We start from the raw sequence: 16737 nt of genomic DNA, 5'->3' as shown, positions 1-16737 counted from the left end.
TCCCTCTGACTGTACATCTACACCCAATAATTGTGGTGTTGGAATGGATCTTAAAAAGGCATATTGCAAAGTTTTGTCGTAGTATCTGATTGCAGGCTGTGGAGTGCCAGCACGCCTTGTCTGCCAATGGTTTCTGCCTGCAGTTTGCAGCAGCTTCTCGTCGATTCCGCAGACTTTCACGTCTCATACCTGTCTGCTTTGACTCGAGACCCAGGTGCAGCATTGACATGCAATTCTGTGCAAGCCCAGGGGAGAGACTTTGCATAGGCGAAGCAAGCTGTCAGCAAAACCAGCAATGGGCAACAACGAATACCTGCAGGAGTGTTGAGAAACCGGAGATAAGTCGTCTTACCCCCAAACTTAACAATTTAACTAGATGCAAACTTAATACACCGTCGTGTTGCACCAGTCACGTTTCAATAAGGGCAGCATCTTCTTGTTATTCCTTTTTCTGCCATTTTAAAACGCAAAACATATTTATATTTTAATGTTTGCACAGTCACTGGAGGTCATCCACTTAACTTTCAATACATATAGGCGAGTAAAAAGGGAAATAGATTTTAGTAATATAATAAGTGTATCGGTAAGTGAATCAAAAAACTAAAACAAACATAGCTACAAGACATACCAATAAAAGTGGCACTTCCTTGAGTGGAGTACCAATAGGGCAAACTACAACCTTTGTGTGAAGTATGTCAGACACTTTTCTACCATCAGCCTTTGTTCCCTGAACACTCTTTAAAGCCGTTACTCGGTTACTCGCTATTATTATTCATCAGTTATCTATCGCTGTGTTGTGCAGTATCAGCGCCCATGTGTTGGTGGTCTGTATTGGAGGTTCTGTTTCTTAAGGTGTTAATCGTGCACCGATGGCACTGGCACAGAAATAGTGCACACTTCCTGCATGGATAGCGGGTCGTGTAAACATCTGTTTATTTATTCATTCGTTCATCCATTTCATGAATTGTAAAAGGATAAGAATAAGACCCTAAACAAGAACAAGAGCGGGATTTGTATGTTTCTAAAATAGGTAAAATAAGAGAAAAAGAACAATTCACTCTTCTAATCCAAATGTTCAAGAAATAAACCGACATTGCAACAGGTTAGAAACACACCTGAGTGCATAATTTGAATGTATATAAAAATGACATGACGTAACATAATTAACTGAGACAAATGACACATCAAACGTGTAAATAGCATTAGTATGAGTATGGATCTTGTGTGCAATGCATGAAGCTCCCCCACCTACCTTTAAAATATGTATGTTACAATGCAGCGTACTGACAAACAATAATAATAGCACCGGAATTGCGGTACTGCTAGTTTCAGAACAGATCAAGTGCAACTGTTTCGCATTTAGCACAGTTATAATTCTGTATAGATATACTGTACTGATGTAGATTGAATAGATATTTCTCTTCATTTCCATTCTTCCAGTTTCCCTGAACATATAGTAGGGAGGAGACCACGCGTGTCACAGCAGAAAGCGAGCGAGGAGGCGAGCAGCGGAACAGAAACGAGAGCTGAACCAGAGAGCCCGAAAGAAGCGACAGAGAAGCAAGGGCTTCACTTCACCTGGAGTGAAATGAACGGCATCGCAAAACAAAGAAAACACTGTTCTCTGAACGAATAATGGCAAGCACAGCTTTGTGCTGGACTGAGTCACTCTGATCAATTGAAAACTGGCTAAAGGAAAGAACAAAACATGCTTTTTGGTCAGGGAGAAAGTTAGAAGATTATTTCAGCCTAAATCGCTTACAGCTGTCATGGGCTCTTTTTCGGATTCGAACAATATAATTTGATTTACAGTTCGTGTTTTGAATTAAACAAACAAAACCAAACAAAAAAATAAAGATGATTCAACATGACACCAGTTTCAAGTGCTAGATTAGAGCTTAGATTCAATGGGCCCTTCGTCATTGTTCAGTGTGTTATGGAACGTGCATTATACTCAAGATACTGCACTTGGTTCAAATGCAAATCAGAAATTTAAATTTGCTGGTCATTTGTGTGCATAATACATTTTTATAAGCGTAGGTTTAAGTTTTTACAGTATTCACGACCAGAGATTGCAGATCACTGTTAGAAATCACGGTTAGGGAAATTTGACATAAAGTTTTAGATTCGGTTATTGACAATTATTACGTGGATTTGATAGACGTTGGTTTTACTTAGATAAAGGTGGAAGGTGGATAAGTGAGTAATCATTTCCCAATACTAAGCACAACGATCAATTACTGTGATTGTTGTCTCGACAAAAGCAGCAACAGGACATTACTTTTAACTCATGGCTTTATGAGAGCTCGGCGTTCCGTCACCTTTTCAACAAGTGAAGCGATGCTCAAGGGACCTACCTCCAGATTACTATAGATTGCTATGTGAAGATCTCGACACACGTGTTGGTTTTGGATCTCCAAAATGCCTCTCCACCCAGTGACCTCCACTTTAATGTACAGGGGGATCTGTACCATCCCGGACATTCTCACGTACAAGACCCCTGTAAATATCCCCGAGGATGAATTAGAAGGTAAGTGCTCGGAAGATGGATTTTCATCTATATTTTACTGTCAAACCAGCACATGCAACAGAGGGATAAAACATGGAGCATTAAAATATAAAAGTAACATACAAAACCCGGATGCCCGAGAATGCAGGTGCCACGGTCATTTTCACTAACGCATTAATAGTGTTTTATTTTTATATGGTGCAGTTATATTAGGAGCGCTGTGGTATAATTGACTAACCCCACGGACACTCAAAAGACATTCGCGATTCTAGGAATTAAGGGGTCTGCAATACAAATAAATGAATAATATTAATAATTAGAGCTGTAATATCAACTTCAGATGCACGATATAATATGAGCTTCTCTTAAACCCTGCAATCGGTGGAATACAACCGCTGGACCGTGAAGAACTGGCCAGCTGCTTTGACAAAGTGTCCTCGAATAAACCGGTATTCCACAGGTAAAAGCATGCATGCACCCTTCTAGTCCACAGGTATTCAACCGGTAGGCTGCATTCAATGTGTGTGTGTGTGTTTTAACCAGATCTAATATTTCTCTATAAACGCTGTTCCCTTTTTCTATGATTAACACATGTATTACTATTGTTTTCATGGGGGGGGGGGTCCACCTAGGCAAGAGATACTGTAATTCGAAACCTTTAAAAAATAACAATCGGCGCTTTACAAGCACGCATTGAAATAGTTTGAAAAAATAAACTCAAACTGAACCTGACAGTAAAACCCTATTACAAAATTGACTTTTCCTTTTTTTTTTTTTTTTTGTGGAGCGCCACAAGAATGAGTGTTCCAGAAACAGCGGTTCCGTCCACATTTCAGTACCATGGACAGCACCTTATACACGAGAGAGTCTGGCATTGCAAAGAGCATAACGAACATTCACTGTCTCCTAACACAGTCACGCACAGTTATAATATTGGTGTGCTATGTAATTCTGCAGTTTTATTTCAATTTATTATGACCACAACAACCTTTACACCCCATCGTGTGGCACAAGATACAGCTGATCAACAGGTCTGATTGTTAGCGCTGAAGGAAAATGGCGCGTCTTCTGTTACGCCAGTATTTCTGTTCTCTGTCAGAGGGGCAACAATCATTCTATTTAAGATTTTTAAGCACCAACACATCATTTAAAAGTAAATTATTTTATTCACAAAAAAAAAAAAAAAAAAAACACCTACTCGCTAACCCAAACTACATTCCAGCCTCGTTTATTATGCAGTGCTGAGCATTGCTCGATTTCGGTAAATATCAGCTAATTCTTTGGTTTTGAGACACTGGCTCTCTCGTCCCACACTCAGGTCCCAGGAGCACAGTAATCTTGTTTTCTCTGTAGATAGCGGTGGAATCATGGAGGAGTATCTGTTTAACATGCAGTATAAACATGTGCCTTTAAAAGCTATAACATGCCACTCAGCGTTCTCTAGCCTAGAAGGTGACAAACATTCTCTTCGTACATCATTTTAAGCAAGATTTCTTGACGGGGCTGTCGCTCTCCCTCCCGACCTCACTCACTGCTAGCCATATAATGGGTAGTGATTACACACACAACTAAAGCATACGTACGGTCTCTTGTCTGTTTTCCCCTTCATTATACAAAGACAAACAGGCACGGGTCCACATTATGTTGTGTTTTAGATTATGGTCTTACTGTATAGGCGCAAACGCTGTCTCTGAATAATCAGCTGTACACGATATCATAGTAGTTTCATGGTTGACAGGAACAGCTGCTAATTTAATGTTCTGTAGCTCATAAATGATGTAAATGTATTGCAGATCACCGGTCACTCTGAAATGATATGTTGCCTGCAGTCAGTGGTTCTGTTTATGGAAATGTGCTCATGAATTGATGAAATTGCTCAAGCAGCACGTTTCTACAGCGACCGGGATATACAGTGCAGCATATTATGGGATCTGAGTTATTAGGAAAATATGCAAAATCCCCAGTAAAAGATGGTAATAGAATTAAGAGCATGATTTTACCAAGACATGCTTGCATTTGTTTTATGTAGAGTATGCAACCCACCCTCCCCCAAAAAACCCCAACATTTTCTGTAGCACTTTATTTGAAATTGACACTATGTACATTAAAATACTATCAAACTGTTATAACACCACTGCAAAATCGATAGCCCTGTCTTTGGACATTATCCCCTTTTTAAAATTAGTCAATTTTTGGAATGGATAGCCCGTTTTTGAATTACTTTTGAAAATAAGCTGTCTTCTCCATAAAGAACACATGCCAGCATGCTATGAATACTTAAAGCAATGTTAAAGGAATACGCACAGACATAATAACAGTTTTCGGATGGTACTATGTATGCTTCATAGCCCTGACTCAAGTGTCACCCCTTTTTCAGCGAGATGAGAATCCCTGCTGTCTGTGCCACCAGCTTGCTAATACTGCAACACACAGTATTTGATTCCCTAGTTCTGGCTGTAGGACCCGATAGTGCCCAGAGGTGAGAAGTGCATTGATAAATGACATGCCTGTGACAGCATGCAGGACACTTGAAGCTCGCCAATGTGTTTGGGTAGGAAGTGGCTGTTCTGCTTCAATTCCTGCAATGGAGCCTCTGCTTAACAGACCTTTTTACTTCCATCCTGCCCCTGCAGTGCATCTGCGTAGCTCCGAAGGATTATCATTATCTAACAAATTTCAGACATGGATAATCCTGAGCAGCTAGTTTCACTGGGGTATCAAAAAAGTCAGTGCATTAGACTGGCTTAAAGATTGAGCAACACAGCATCAAAAGCCATTTCAAAACCATAATGGCCATGTTGGTTCCAGCTTGTGGGGCACAGAATGGTGATAAGATCATAGATAAGCACAGCTTTTTATGTTCTGTCTCTGCAGCAGCTTTGTGTGTGATTTAGGTATTCCTGTCCATGTCAGAGACTACTGCGTCTCAGTGTGTATCCATTTTTATGAAGCAAGTCAGATTTCTTGCACCAAATTTAAGTTGATATGCCGATGATGAAATAACAAGGGAGACAGTGTGGAGGTTTACCAGTTAATGATCTTGAAATTAGCATGCACTCAGGGGCTCTTGGATTAAACACTGGTTCAGTGTCAGACCTAAATGGGAATGTTCTGTTTACTGATGAGGCTTTTAGTCTCGCTAAATAAAACCCTGTGATATAGAGAAGACACATCACAGCTTGTACAGTACGTACAATTTGGGTTGTTGAGTCCACCTTCTGTATTATTTGTAACACATATAGGACAGAGAATGTACCAGAAAAAAAAAACAAAAAACAACACAAGAATAAACATTGAGCCATTTAAAACTGTAATGCACCTCTTAGCATTCCCATCAAGGACCACAAAACAGACCATCTCTATGTTATAGCAGTAGGGGTGAGGGATCACTTTCTGTATATATATATATATATATATATATATATATATATATATATATATATATATATATATATATATATATATATAGACCGGTGTCTTGTAGAACTTGAATAATAATAGACAAGTGCTTGGGTGCACTGTACATCAATTAGAACCAGAATGTCCCCAAGCGCCCTGATCGTCTGAGATCTGATTTGAAAAGCAAGCGTGGACACATTTCTATTGGTATTCAGGAGATGATCTTTACTTAAAGTGTGACAGATTACCTTGCATATTTACAAGAAACCTTGCCTTGCTGTATCCTGCCCTGCCTGTATCACAGAGACATATTTTTCAACATAATCCTTTATTTTGATATTTCATATTCACACATAAATCAACAACAAAAAAAAAAAATTACTTTTGTTTGGCAGCTTTGAACAGCTGAAAGAATTTCTCTTCTCTGAGCATTTTAGTGTACCCAGATTGTGCACCCTCCTGCAACAATGCTATTCCCCACAATACTAGCTGTTCAATCAGCACACTCTCTTGTTGCAGGGGGGAGCATGAACTGGGTACGCTATGATACGTAGAAGAAAAATGACCCATACTGTGTGCATAAAAATATCAAAACAAGGTTGCAAAATAAATTTCTTCGATATGGATGACAGGGAATACAACGGAAAGTAATGTGTTTCTTGTAAACTCTGCAGGGTTTCTGTAGCCTCCTATCACTCAGGGGAGCGACACCTTCACTTCACCCAGGATGAACCACAGCTGTGTGCTTGTTGTTGTCACACAATATTTAAAAGTCAAAATGGATTTTTCTTAAGGTCCCCTGGTTTGCAGCTCAGATAGATTCAGCTGAAAAAAATAATACAATATATACACATATATACATAGTGATGGAGTCTCCAAGGTAATACAAAAGTTAAAAAATATTTGAGCCAAACATTCCATTTTAATGGCTTACCAAAAGAGTTTCTATAGGGACATTCATAGTCACACTCTCATCATTGTTCTTCTTCAGAAGGATTCAATACTTAACTCCTTCTGAGTTAAGACTCTTGAAGTCTGTTTTAATGTGTGTCAAAGAAGCAAAACACATTGGGAAAAGTTTTCTTTTTATGCCACTGCAAATTGGTATAATCCCATGGTCATTTCTATAACACATTAGAGGCAATGCAAGCAGCCACTCTGGATGGTATTTATAGATGACACTAGTGTATTCCCCTCACCCTTTGTTATAGCACAGCACAGAGTAATTTAGCCACTCTGTCTTCCAACAGTGTATGGATGCAAATATAAGCTATTGGGCAGAATGTATTCACTGTGGTAAAACCTTTAGCAAATGCTACCTGTGTAATAACTCAGTGACTATGGAAATGAACATGAGGCAGTGTGGTAATGGCTTGAGAATGTCACTGTGTGACTAGGAGGGATGCACTTTAACTTTTCAATCCCAACACCAGAGTGTGTGTCTGTGTGCATTGTTTGATCATATTCATTTTCATGTGTGTATCAGTGTGTGGGAAATTTGTAACAAATGATAGAAAACAGCAATTCATAGATAATATAGCATTATGTTTGATTAAAGACCACAGTCAGCTTTAAAAGTAACACAAGTTTCAAGAAAGACAGTTCCTAATCTATTGTGAGCATCTGTACAGAGATATTCATTTTCATTGTGGGAATGATTCTCTCAAACTGCAGCCTTACAGAGCTTGTTGGACCATAAGACAGTAATATTTTATCATCCAAAAGAAGGGCAACTTTAATGAGACATTCAGACCGTGATTTTTAATTAGCACCTTCAAAGACGGTGTGCAGCTCAGCAACTGGAGGAACACTCAATGGCAGCTCAAAACTAATTGCTGATGGAAGGTAGCAGCACTGCTGCCTCACTGTTCCTGTTAGATGCTTTGATCTAGAATCCAGTGATAATGCCCAACACAGAGGTTGTTACCAGAGATCACATTGGAGCGTGGATACTCCTGGAGCCCAAGCTGCAACACGCGCCCTGTTTATCTCTTTACTAAACTGCTCCTTTAGTCACTATGAACCCCCTTTATGGAATTCACTTCAGGATACACCCAAAACAAAGACCTATTTAGTCTCCCTTTCTTCTGTTGGATAGCTTTGGTTCAGACACGTTTTCTATCTATCAATGAAGTGCTTTTAGAATGCTTTGGTATGATAAGATGCTATAAATTTACAGCTGAAAAACATGCTATAAAACAGTGCTGCCAAAACTCTGAATCCTCTCTATACAATACATTACATCAAGCTGCTAGTGTTTGAATCCTTTCTATGCAGTACATTAAATTATGCTGCTAGTGTTTCAGCTAAGGCAGCATGTAAACCTCTTTGTCGTGAATACAGAGCAAGGTCTGCTTGCTTTGATAGACAGGCATTGAGACAAGGCTGTCTTAGACACTCTTGGCTGCATCATGCTGAAGACACGGTGACTTAAATCCCTAGCCAACATTTATGCAGTCTAGACAGCAATCCTAAATCGCTACTGCCGGGCAGGCTGGACACATGAGGATACATATTTTATTTGAGACTGTATTTTTAAACTAATAAATACTCATCTGAGGTTGAAACATCAGGTTTAGTCATTCTTTGGACACATAATAAATATGTATTTTTTAAATCAGCTTTTTTAAAAATTGCTTTATATGGGCAGATATTGCATCCTATGAGGTCTTCATGCAACAAAGGTAGCACACTATCTCCTAACTCATATGAGGTCATCACACGTTTGCTTCTTCCCTGTCCTCATATAAAGAGTAGAAGAGTTTTTTTTAAAAGTTTAAAGTATTGAAAGGGTTAATTTATAACAGTCTTTGAAAAAGAATTGGGAGACTTGCTTTCACGTCTAACAGATACACAGCTACAATCCTTTTCTATCCCAGTCCGAGATCCACTCAATATATTCCTAAGAGAAGAAGAGGAATAAGAGCTGTGTTCAAATGAACAGACTAATGTGCTATTGAAGGAAAATCCATTTGGTTTGTTAAAGGATAGTTTGTGTCTTGACAGGATACAGGGGGAAAGACAGGTACATTAACTATTTGTAGACACATTCAGCACACTGTTCTGTGACTCTGAGGAGGGAACATTGATTTTCCTGTCCACACCATTGTGTTATACACAATAATAGTGTAGCTGTGGCTTTCTTTTTTTTAACCAGTTTTTTTAAAGATACAAAAACTGTTATTCCAAAAGATGTCAAGCAGTGTCGTCAAGCCAGGCTTCAGATAACTAGCGTCACCTGTCATTGTTTTTCAAACATGCATTGTCCAATAGCATCTTACTACCTTGCCATCAAGCCTTTTGAAAAAGCAATGCACATACACTATTGAGATGTACACGAATATATACAGCATTATTCCCTTTTTTAAATAGGGGTGGGTTACCGGTATAAACATCAGGTTTGTAGTTAGGACCCTGTTCATTTGACGCATTTGCTTTGTAGCTGGGCCATGACCAAAACTGTAATCCCCACTGTGCTCTTAAATACTTTCACCTTACAGGGTTGCTTTTCATCAGTTGTGTACTATTAGGCGAACCTTCAATTCAGTTTAAAGGGAACAGCAGTATGCTGAAGCACTGAATGCTCTCTGAATCATTGACTGAAGGTGTGATGAATCCAGAGAGGTTTTGTATCCTTATACTGCTCACGATGCCAGAGCAACACACAGAATATTCAGGTCATACTTTTATCTCCTGATTTCAGACAGAATGATCACCTTTTCATTTTTTAAAAGATTCATTACTGAATACCAATTCCAATATTCAATCACTATCTGGTCCTGTAGTTTATGCACTCTTCCAGACTGCCTTGTATGTCATACCCATTATGGATAGGTACATGTGACTGCTTTAAACACACTGCCTGTCTTGATGGATATTACAGCATGTGGCTGTGTGAAGTTATTACTCAATGGGGTGGCTGTGCTGATAACCTGTTACAATCTCCCAAAGGTACAGAGTCTCCCTATGAGGGATTACTGAGGACAGAGCTGTGTGGATTAAAAAGTGTAACATTCAATTAAGAGGTATTGTACACTGGAAATGCATCACTACAAGCCCCTTCAGAGATCATCAGTTTAGGTTAAAGAGAATCATATTTGAAGTAGGTAGTCTTTGTGTGAACGTAGAATTCACATTTTAAACAGCTTTTTGTGTGCAGACACTTTAAGGCTTTTAAATGTGAAATGTTTTCAGTGGGTTTAAATTGTAGCTAGTAAACCTCTAGTAAATATAACGCAAGCATTCTGCATTCAACGTTTGAATTGTATACTCCTCAGCACATCACTACAATAGTATTTTGTACATTGTAAGCAAATGGAGAATTCACATTTTAAACAGCTTTTTGTGTGCAGACACTTTAAGGCTTTTAAATGTGAAATGTTTTCAGTGGGTTTAAATTGTAGCTAGTAAACCTCTAGTAAATATAACGCATAATTCCTCCTGTATACTCCTCAGCACATCACTACAATAGTATTTTGTACATTGTAAGCAAATGGAACAATACTAGCATAATTCCTCCTGAGGCTTTTATGGCATTGTTTATAGATTAAAAAAATAAAACAAATTCACTGCAACACAATAATAATAATAATAATAATAATAATAATAATAATAATAATAATAATAATAATAATAATAATAATGTTGGTTACTGTACAAAAAATATAACATCCTGAAAACTAACAAATCTTCATGAAGCTGTTCGTAAAGAAAGTCAGTTTTCTTATTAACTTTTTATAAATTGGAACAAAATCTTAGAACACCTTTTAACTTTCTTTTCTCTTATTATACAGCAAAAATAAATTTGAAATGATCAAAGTTGCATGGAAAGAAACTTTAATGTGAGATGTTGAATATGAGTCCAAGACAGCTGAGCAGAAAGAGTGTGGCGTGTGTGGCGTCTATCCCAGGCTGAGCTGCACACACAAGGACACAGCTGCTGTGGAGCAAAATGTTTAATAGTTCATCTATCAGCGAGCTCGCCATAACTCAAACATTACCGCATTTCAGAGCCCTATACTAGGCTGTCACTATCTCATCTAGAAAAGAAAACATTGCATTTCAAATGTTGTTACTTCTTACCTACAAAATGTTTAGGGTTTAACCCACTGTTGTCAGTTAGAGCCTGTTCCTGATTCAACAGTCTGCAGACTGTGCCAGCGCTCACTCAGTGTCCCTTAAATATCAGTTGCCTTGCACTTTGCAGGGAGACAACTTGTGAACACTGTTGTGCAGCACTGTCAATTGCAAAGCCAACACGTTAGCCCTCTCCTTCATGAAAACCCTAAACCTAAATTGAGAATTCCAGGACTGTTCAGCTCCTCTGAAAAGGGGCAGGTTTGGAAGAAAAGCCGTATTTCAATCTGCACCATGACACAGGTCTGTAAAGCTCAATCTTGTTCTGCAGCTGGTTCCATTTGCAGTCAACAATCTACAATCCAATCTGCAGCCCATCTTTGGCATCCATTGTATCGGACACTTCTCCCAGCAACGCAAGTTGAAGAGGTCAAGTACTGCCAGCCTGCAATACTAACGGGGCTGACAAACAAAATGGATTTGATCTTCATCTGCTGCTGATGGAAATGACAGAGTCTGAGTTCAAATCGATTTCAAGTCAATCTCCGTGGCAGCTGAAATCTTAGTTGTATTGATGCAGTATCATACTAGCAGTGCATTTCCAATTGGTTCATAGTATTGAGATACTCCAGCTTTTGTTCTCCAGTACTTTACAGATGCCATTAGAATTTCTCAATTTTATAACAGCCTAATGAATTCAATTGTGTACAATTGGGTATAATTTATTCCTTAAGTTATTGCCACAATATTTGAATTGCTCTTGTACTAGTAATATTACTCGTGGATTGACCAATGATAAAGATCTCAGGCTACCTAATGTTACCCTAGGTAAAGTGATCCAAGATTAACGATAATTAATGATGTGTTTTATAGTTATTAATGATAGTAGAAGTAGAGATAAAAAGGTCCTCAGAAGCCCCTTGGATTAATCACTATTATTATTATTATTATTATAAAATTATGATCTTTGCCTGGAAGAGACACTCCTGGTAATGCATACAGAGCAGAACGAACTAACAACATTACCCTCAAAACTGCCACAGTCACATTATACATGCATTCCTAAACTTCAGAACAGGATTGCAATATTGAATTACCTTTCCATCCTGCAATGCCACTCTTTCTTATTATCACAGCAAATGATGCTTGTCAAATATAAGTGTAAGTAAGAAAAAAAGGCAGAGTGATGCAGGAGAAAATGAATAAAGCAATAAATCAACGAAATCCCATTGATCTGGACTTGAGTATAAACTGTGTCGTGATTATTCAGAATTTACTGAATTCCATTGATATGGTTTATTGCCGGTTTTGTGGGTTTTGGTGTGAATGCATGGAGGGCTGGAGAGCCGTGCTTCAAGGCTTGCAGACCGTACAAGTTTCTATTGTTATGCATCTGACACATCTGTAATAGAGCTCTGTGGGAAGATTGAAAAAGAACTGCCTTCTGAATGAGGAAGGCCTGTGCTGGTGAGATAAAGAACACAAGTCAGTGTTTATCACCACTGTGTTTTAGATAGGAGTCTGTAACTAGGGTTGCTTTAGGCTTGGATGAATGTATAGATCATTATTTGCAATGCATTGTGAAAATGTTTAATCTCTATTAAAAATATAGACATATTGCACATTAATATCACAGGTCTTACTGTTTTTTTCATGTTTCTTCTTTTAACCACTTACTTTCAAAGGTGAAATAAACTTTAAGAAGTGCGACTAACACTGTATCTCCGGTCAGTTCTGATTTAGTTGTTCAGCAAGTGCTCTGGCAGATCAGAACCGTATTTCTGCATTTATATTCATTGTTTATCTGGTTTGGAAGCAAAATGTTTTTTCTCGTAATGAGTGTGAGTAGGAGAGATCTATTGTGTCAGCTATTATGAAACTTTTGCACAGATGGGTCCATTGACTTGAGCAGAATTCTACTTGAGTCATCAGCTAAAGTCATGTCCTTATTTTTTTCCAGGGTCTATATTTATCAAAAGTGTGTATATTGTGCACATGCACAGATAATTTCAGAACTGTTGCTTGCACACATTTTGTGACACCATGATAGAAGTAAATAAGCTCATGCATTTAAAAAAAAAAAAAACTACAGACAGACAGAAAGATACACAGACATTCCTAAAGTGAAAAGAAAAAAAAAACAGCAGATATTTTCAAATGGATTTCTGATTTACTTTTAAAGACGTCCAATGGACACAACGTGACAAGTAACATCTCGGCAACATTGTTACTAATGAAATCATGTAAATGAGAATGCAAGTATTCTTTTAACATCTCAAAGAATCTAGTGATTGTTGGGAAGTGATTGTGGGCACAGGCCAAGTGTGTGCGACTCGAAATACATCATCACTTAGTTATGGGGACACATGGTCTACTGTTCCTTTCAGTTATTAACAGGGTGCATGGAGGCATGTATGTTTCATCACCCCAGTTCATAAATGATGCTCTTTGATTTGAACTGCAGCGAGCTACAGTATTCATAACACTCCGGGAAACCACTTCAAAAATACATTAGTAGCTAAGTTGCCTTAATCAAAAACATCTTTATACAATAACTCCAGACATGGTCTTAAGCAAGACCAATTGAATAAATTCAGTTTTTTTTCTCTCCCCAGGTTAGATGCATAGGGAGTGCAATTTTATTACGGGTTTCACTTTGAATTCAAGTATGTAAAAGTAGTAGAACTTAATAAAAAGAAAGGCCGTGCAATATTTAAAACAGAAAACCAAAAATTGGCACCGTATATATTTATACAAGAATGATGATAATCAAGCAATCACTGCCACGCGATAGCTTGTAATAAGCGTTTCAAATCCATTATTTTTTTCCATTTGAAGTTTGAAGAGCCTCTGTATTTCAGACTAAGCATTATGATTATTGTTATTTCAAGTGCAGTCTCAGGCTCAAGGCTCGAGGCTCAAGGAGTACTTTAAATGACTTGGGATGTATTGCATTGTAGTCTCTAATTTGCTCTTTATACTGCAATTTTAAATGGCTGCCCAGCTTCAAATGCCATTTTAATGACATTTTTGTATTAACTGTTTCAAGTTTTGGACTTTATCCAGTGAGGTTAAAAAGGTCCAAAATTCACATGTTATTTTAGGGAAAACATTGAAATGGCATTTTGGGTTGGAGAGATAAATACCATCTTAATATTAAAATCCTACTAACTGTGTTCTCTACCATTTTCTATTAAAGTGTCTGCTGAGATGATTACATATAAGGCTTTAAATGGAATATATAGATATTCAGAAAATGCAGATGATATTGACATCAAAGGACACAGACCAAGACCATAGGAGAAGAGGTCAAGCAAATAAGCAAGTTTGTGCCTCTCCATAGGCTGGTATTATCTGTATAAACCGATCCAGATTTATCATTGCTGAAGTCCGAACAATGCATGTTTTACCATCGTTTGTATCTTTAATCTAGTTGTTTCCTACAGAGATCCGGCAGGCGTTTATGGTGTTTGATCGCGATGGGAATGGGTTCATCTCCAAGCAGGAGCTGGGAATGGCCATGCGATCCCTGGGATACATGCCCAACGAGGTGGAGCTGGAGGTCATTATCCAGAGACTGGACATGGATGGTAAGGGCTGACCGCCCCTGCTGGGAGAGAACACCAGTAATCCTTTCCAGAATTTACAAGTCTTTCTTTAAACAGTCAATGGGGTTTGTGCAATTCAAATATTAGCGTTTTTAAAAAAATACAAAAAATATTGCTTGAAGTTGGTTTGTTATATTTTGTCACAAAGTCCCCTTTTTTGAGTGATTTAAGCAATGTCAGTATTGAGTTATGCCATTGTTTAAGTGAATGGGCCCCTATGTGCACAATCTGGCTTCAATACTCTGCTTTCTTGTGCTGTTCTGCAGGAGATGGGCAGGTTGATTTTGATGAGTTTGTGACCCTGCTCGGACCCAAGCTGTCTTCAGCGGGAATGCCCGACAAGTTCCATGGGACTGACTTTGACACTGTGTTCTGGAAGGTAACTAATAATCAAGATCTATGTATTGCAGCAAGTATCTATTGTCATCATGAAGAAGTAGTAAAGCAACCATTATGCATTTCTCATGATTACCAATATACTGGCCATACAGATGACACACACAGTGGTTATTGTATGAACTGCCCTGGCAGCAGACTGGGGGTCAGGCGCTGCTAATCAATAATTAATAAATAATAATTTAGACGATGAAGTGAGTTGACTGAGTGGATCTGAACCGAACCACTTTCAGACTGAAACCCTGAAACAGTGCCTGCCTGTCCCACCCCTCTCTTGTGCAGTGCGACATGCAGAAATTAACAGTGGAGGAGCTGAAAAGACTACTTTACGACACCTTCTGCGATCACTTATCCATGAAAGACATCGAGAACATCATCATGACAGAAGAGGAGGGCCGCATAGAAAACCCTGATGACTGCCCCGTGGATATAGACAGTAAGAGGCATTTTATGTTTGTTTTTTTTAAACCCTTTTGTTTGTCGCCCTTAGATTTGTCCATTGATATGCATAGTACATCGACGTTTTTCTGTGTGGCAGAAGTGTGCCCACTACTGTCAGGACATTTGATTGATTATCGTAACATCTGGCAGCCACCGGCAGTACTTTGTGACTAATACATCCCTTTCTCTTACACTGACAGCCAGCCCCACGCAACAGATCAAGCAGACGTGTGTGAGGAAGAGCCTGATCGGCGCCTTTGCCATCGCGTTCATCATCAGCGTCATGCTGATTGCAGCCAACCAGGTGCTGCGGAGCGGGATGAAATAGGAGCTTTGAGAAGAAAGCAAGAGCAACACCAACAACCAGACTTTACAAACAACTGTACTGAACAACAACCCCAAGAACAAACACCCACTCCAATGGGCAGCCGTGGTCTCTGTGTGTTAGCTGCTTGCCAGCGCTGCCTTGCTTTGGCTATTATTGTCCCCCCCTTGTTGCCCGACACCCTGTTTGCCTGGAAAGAAGCAGGTGCCTTTGGACGCACAGAATCATGATCCATGAACTTCAGCTGATGTACGATGCATGTAGATGCATGGATTTACATCAAAACACACCCGAAGCGTTGCATTTCTGTACAGAACTAGAACTCATTTATGAGGAACGGAAGTCATCCCACACCACTAGTGGATCTTCTTGGACTCATGAACATTCAGTAAGCCCTGCTTAAAATAATAATAATAATAATAATAATAATAATAATAATAATAATAATAATAATAATAATAATAATAATAATAACAACAACAACAACAACTTTGGACACGTGTTAAAAAGGCAATTCAAACAGATGAAAACAATGAAAACTTCTAGCTTTTAAGATTATGTGCCGCATAAGAAGAATCGGTGATCACAACTGAATAGGTCTTTATTATCCATTAATAATGCATTAGGAAAGATGATTTATTAAAGTTTTCAGTCTGCACATAACCTTCCACAGGTCTGTGTTAATTGCAGCTTAATATCTTGTGGTCAGCAGTTATAAGCAATAACACAGAATTTCCAGTGGTGTTTCTACTGTGTGGAAAGTAAGGGTGCACACTGTAAACACAAACAAATGGCACAGCTGACAAGAGTATTTTGCTAACGCATTACTAAATACACCATTTGTATATACCTAATTAAGCACTAACCATAATTAAAAGTGTTACCAGACAAATCTGTCCTTTAATTGGATGTGGGGAGACTGGATCATACAGCCCCTGCATTAATGATCAGCAAGTTCCTGTTTTGAAGACACTCATATTTTT

General features: G+C 38.6%; 1 protein-coding gene across 1 annotated transcript; it reads left to right on the top strand.

The window, feature by feature from the left end:
- Window positions 1–1548: 1548 nt before the first annotated feature.
- LOC121299654 (calcium-binding protein 7-like) lies at window positions 1549–16207 on the top strand. Its single transcript, XM_041227531.1, has 5 exons — window positions 1549–2530; window positions 14431–14574; window positions 14859–14971; window positions 15271–15424; window positions 15630–16207. Exons 1-5 carry the CDS (start codon window positions 2422–2424, stop codon window positions 15755–15757), a joined length of 648 nt encoding a protein of 215 aa, XP_041083465.1. The 5' UTR covers window positions 1549–2421; the 3' UTR covers window positions 15758–16207.
- The last annotated feature ends 530 nt before the right edge of the window (window positions 16208–16737 follow it).

This window comes from Polyodon spathula, chromosome 25 (assembly GCF_017654505.1).
Source record: "Polyodon spathula isolate WHYD16114869_AA chromosome 25, ASM1765450v1, whole genome shotgun sequence".
NCBI lineage: Eukaryota > Metazoa > Chordata > Actinopteri > Acipenseriformes > Polyodontidae > Polyodon > Polyodon spathula.
This window is presented reverse-complemented; position numbering and strand designations above follow the sequence as displayed.

Coding starts and splice junctions, on each gene's coding strand:
- LOC121299654 (XM_041227531.1), top strand. CDS start 2,422: ATGCCTCTCCACCCAGTGACCTCCACTTTAATGTACAGGGGGATCTGT. Junction 14,972..15,270: donor TTGACACTGTGTTCTGGAAG/GTAACTAATAAT, acceptor TCTCTTGTGCAG/TGCGACATGCAGAAATTAAC. Junction 15,425..15,629: donor CTGCCCCGTGGATATAGACA/GTAAGAGGCATT, acceptor TTACACTGACAG/CCAGCCCCACGCAACAGATC.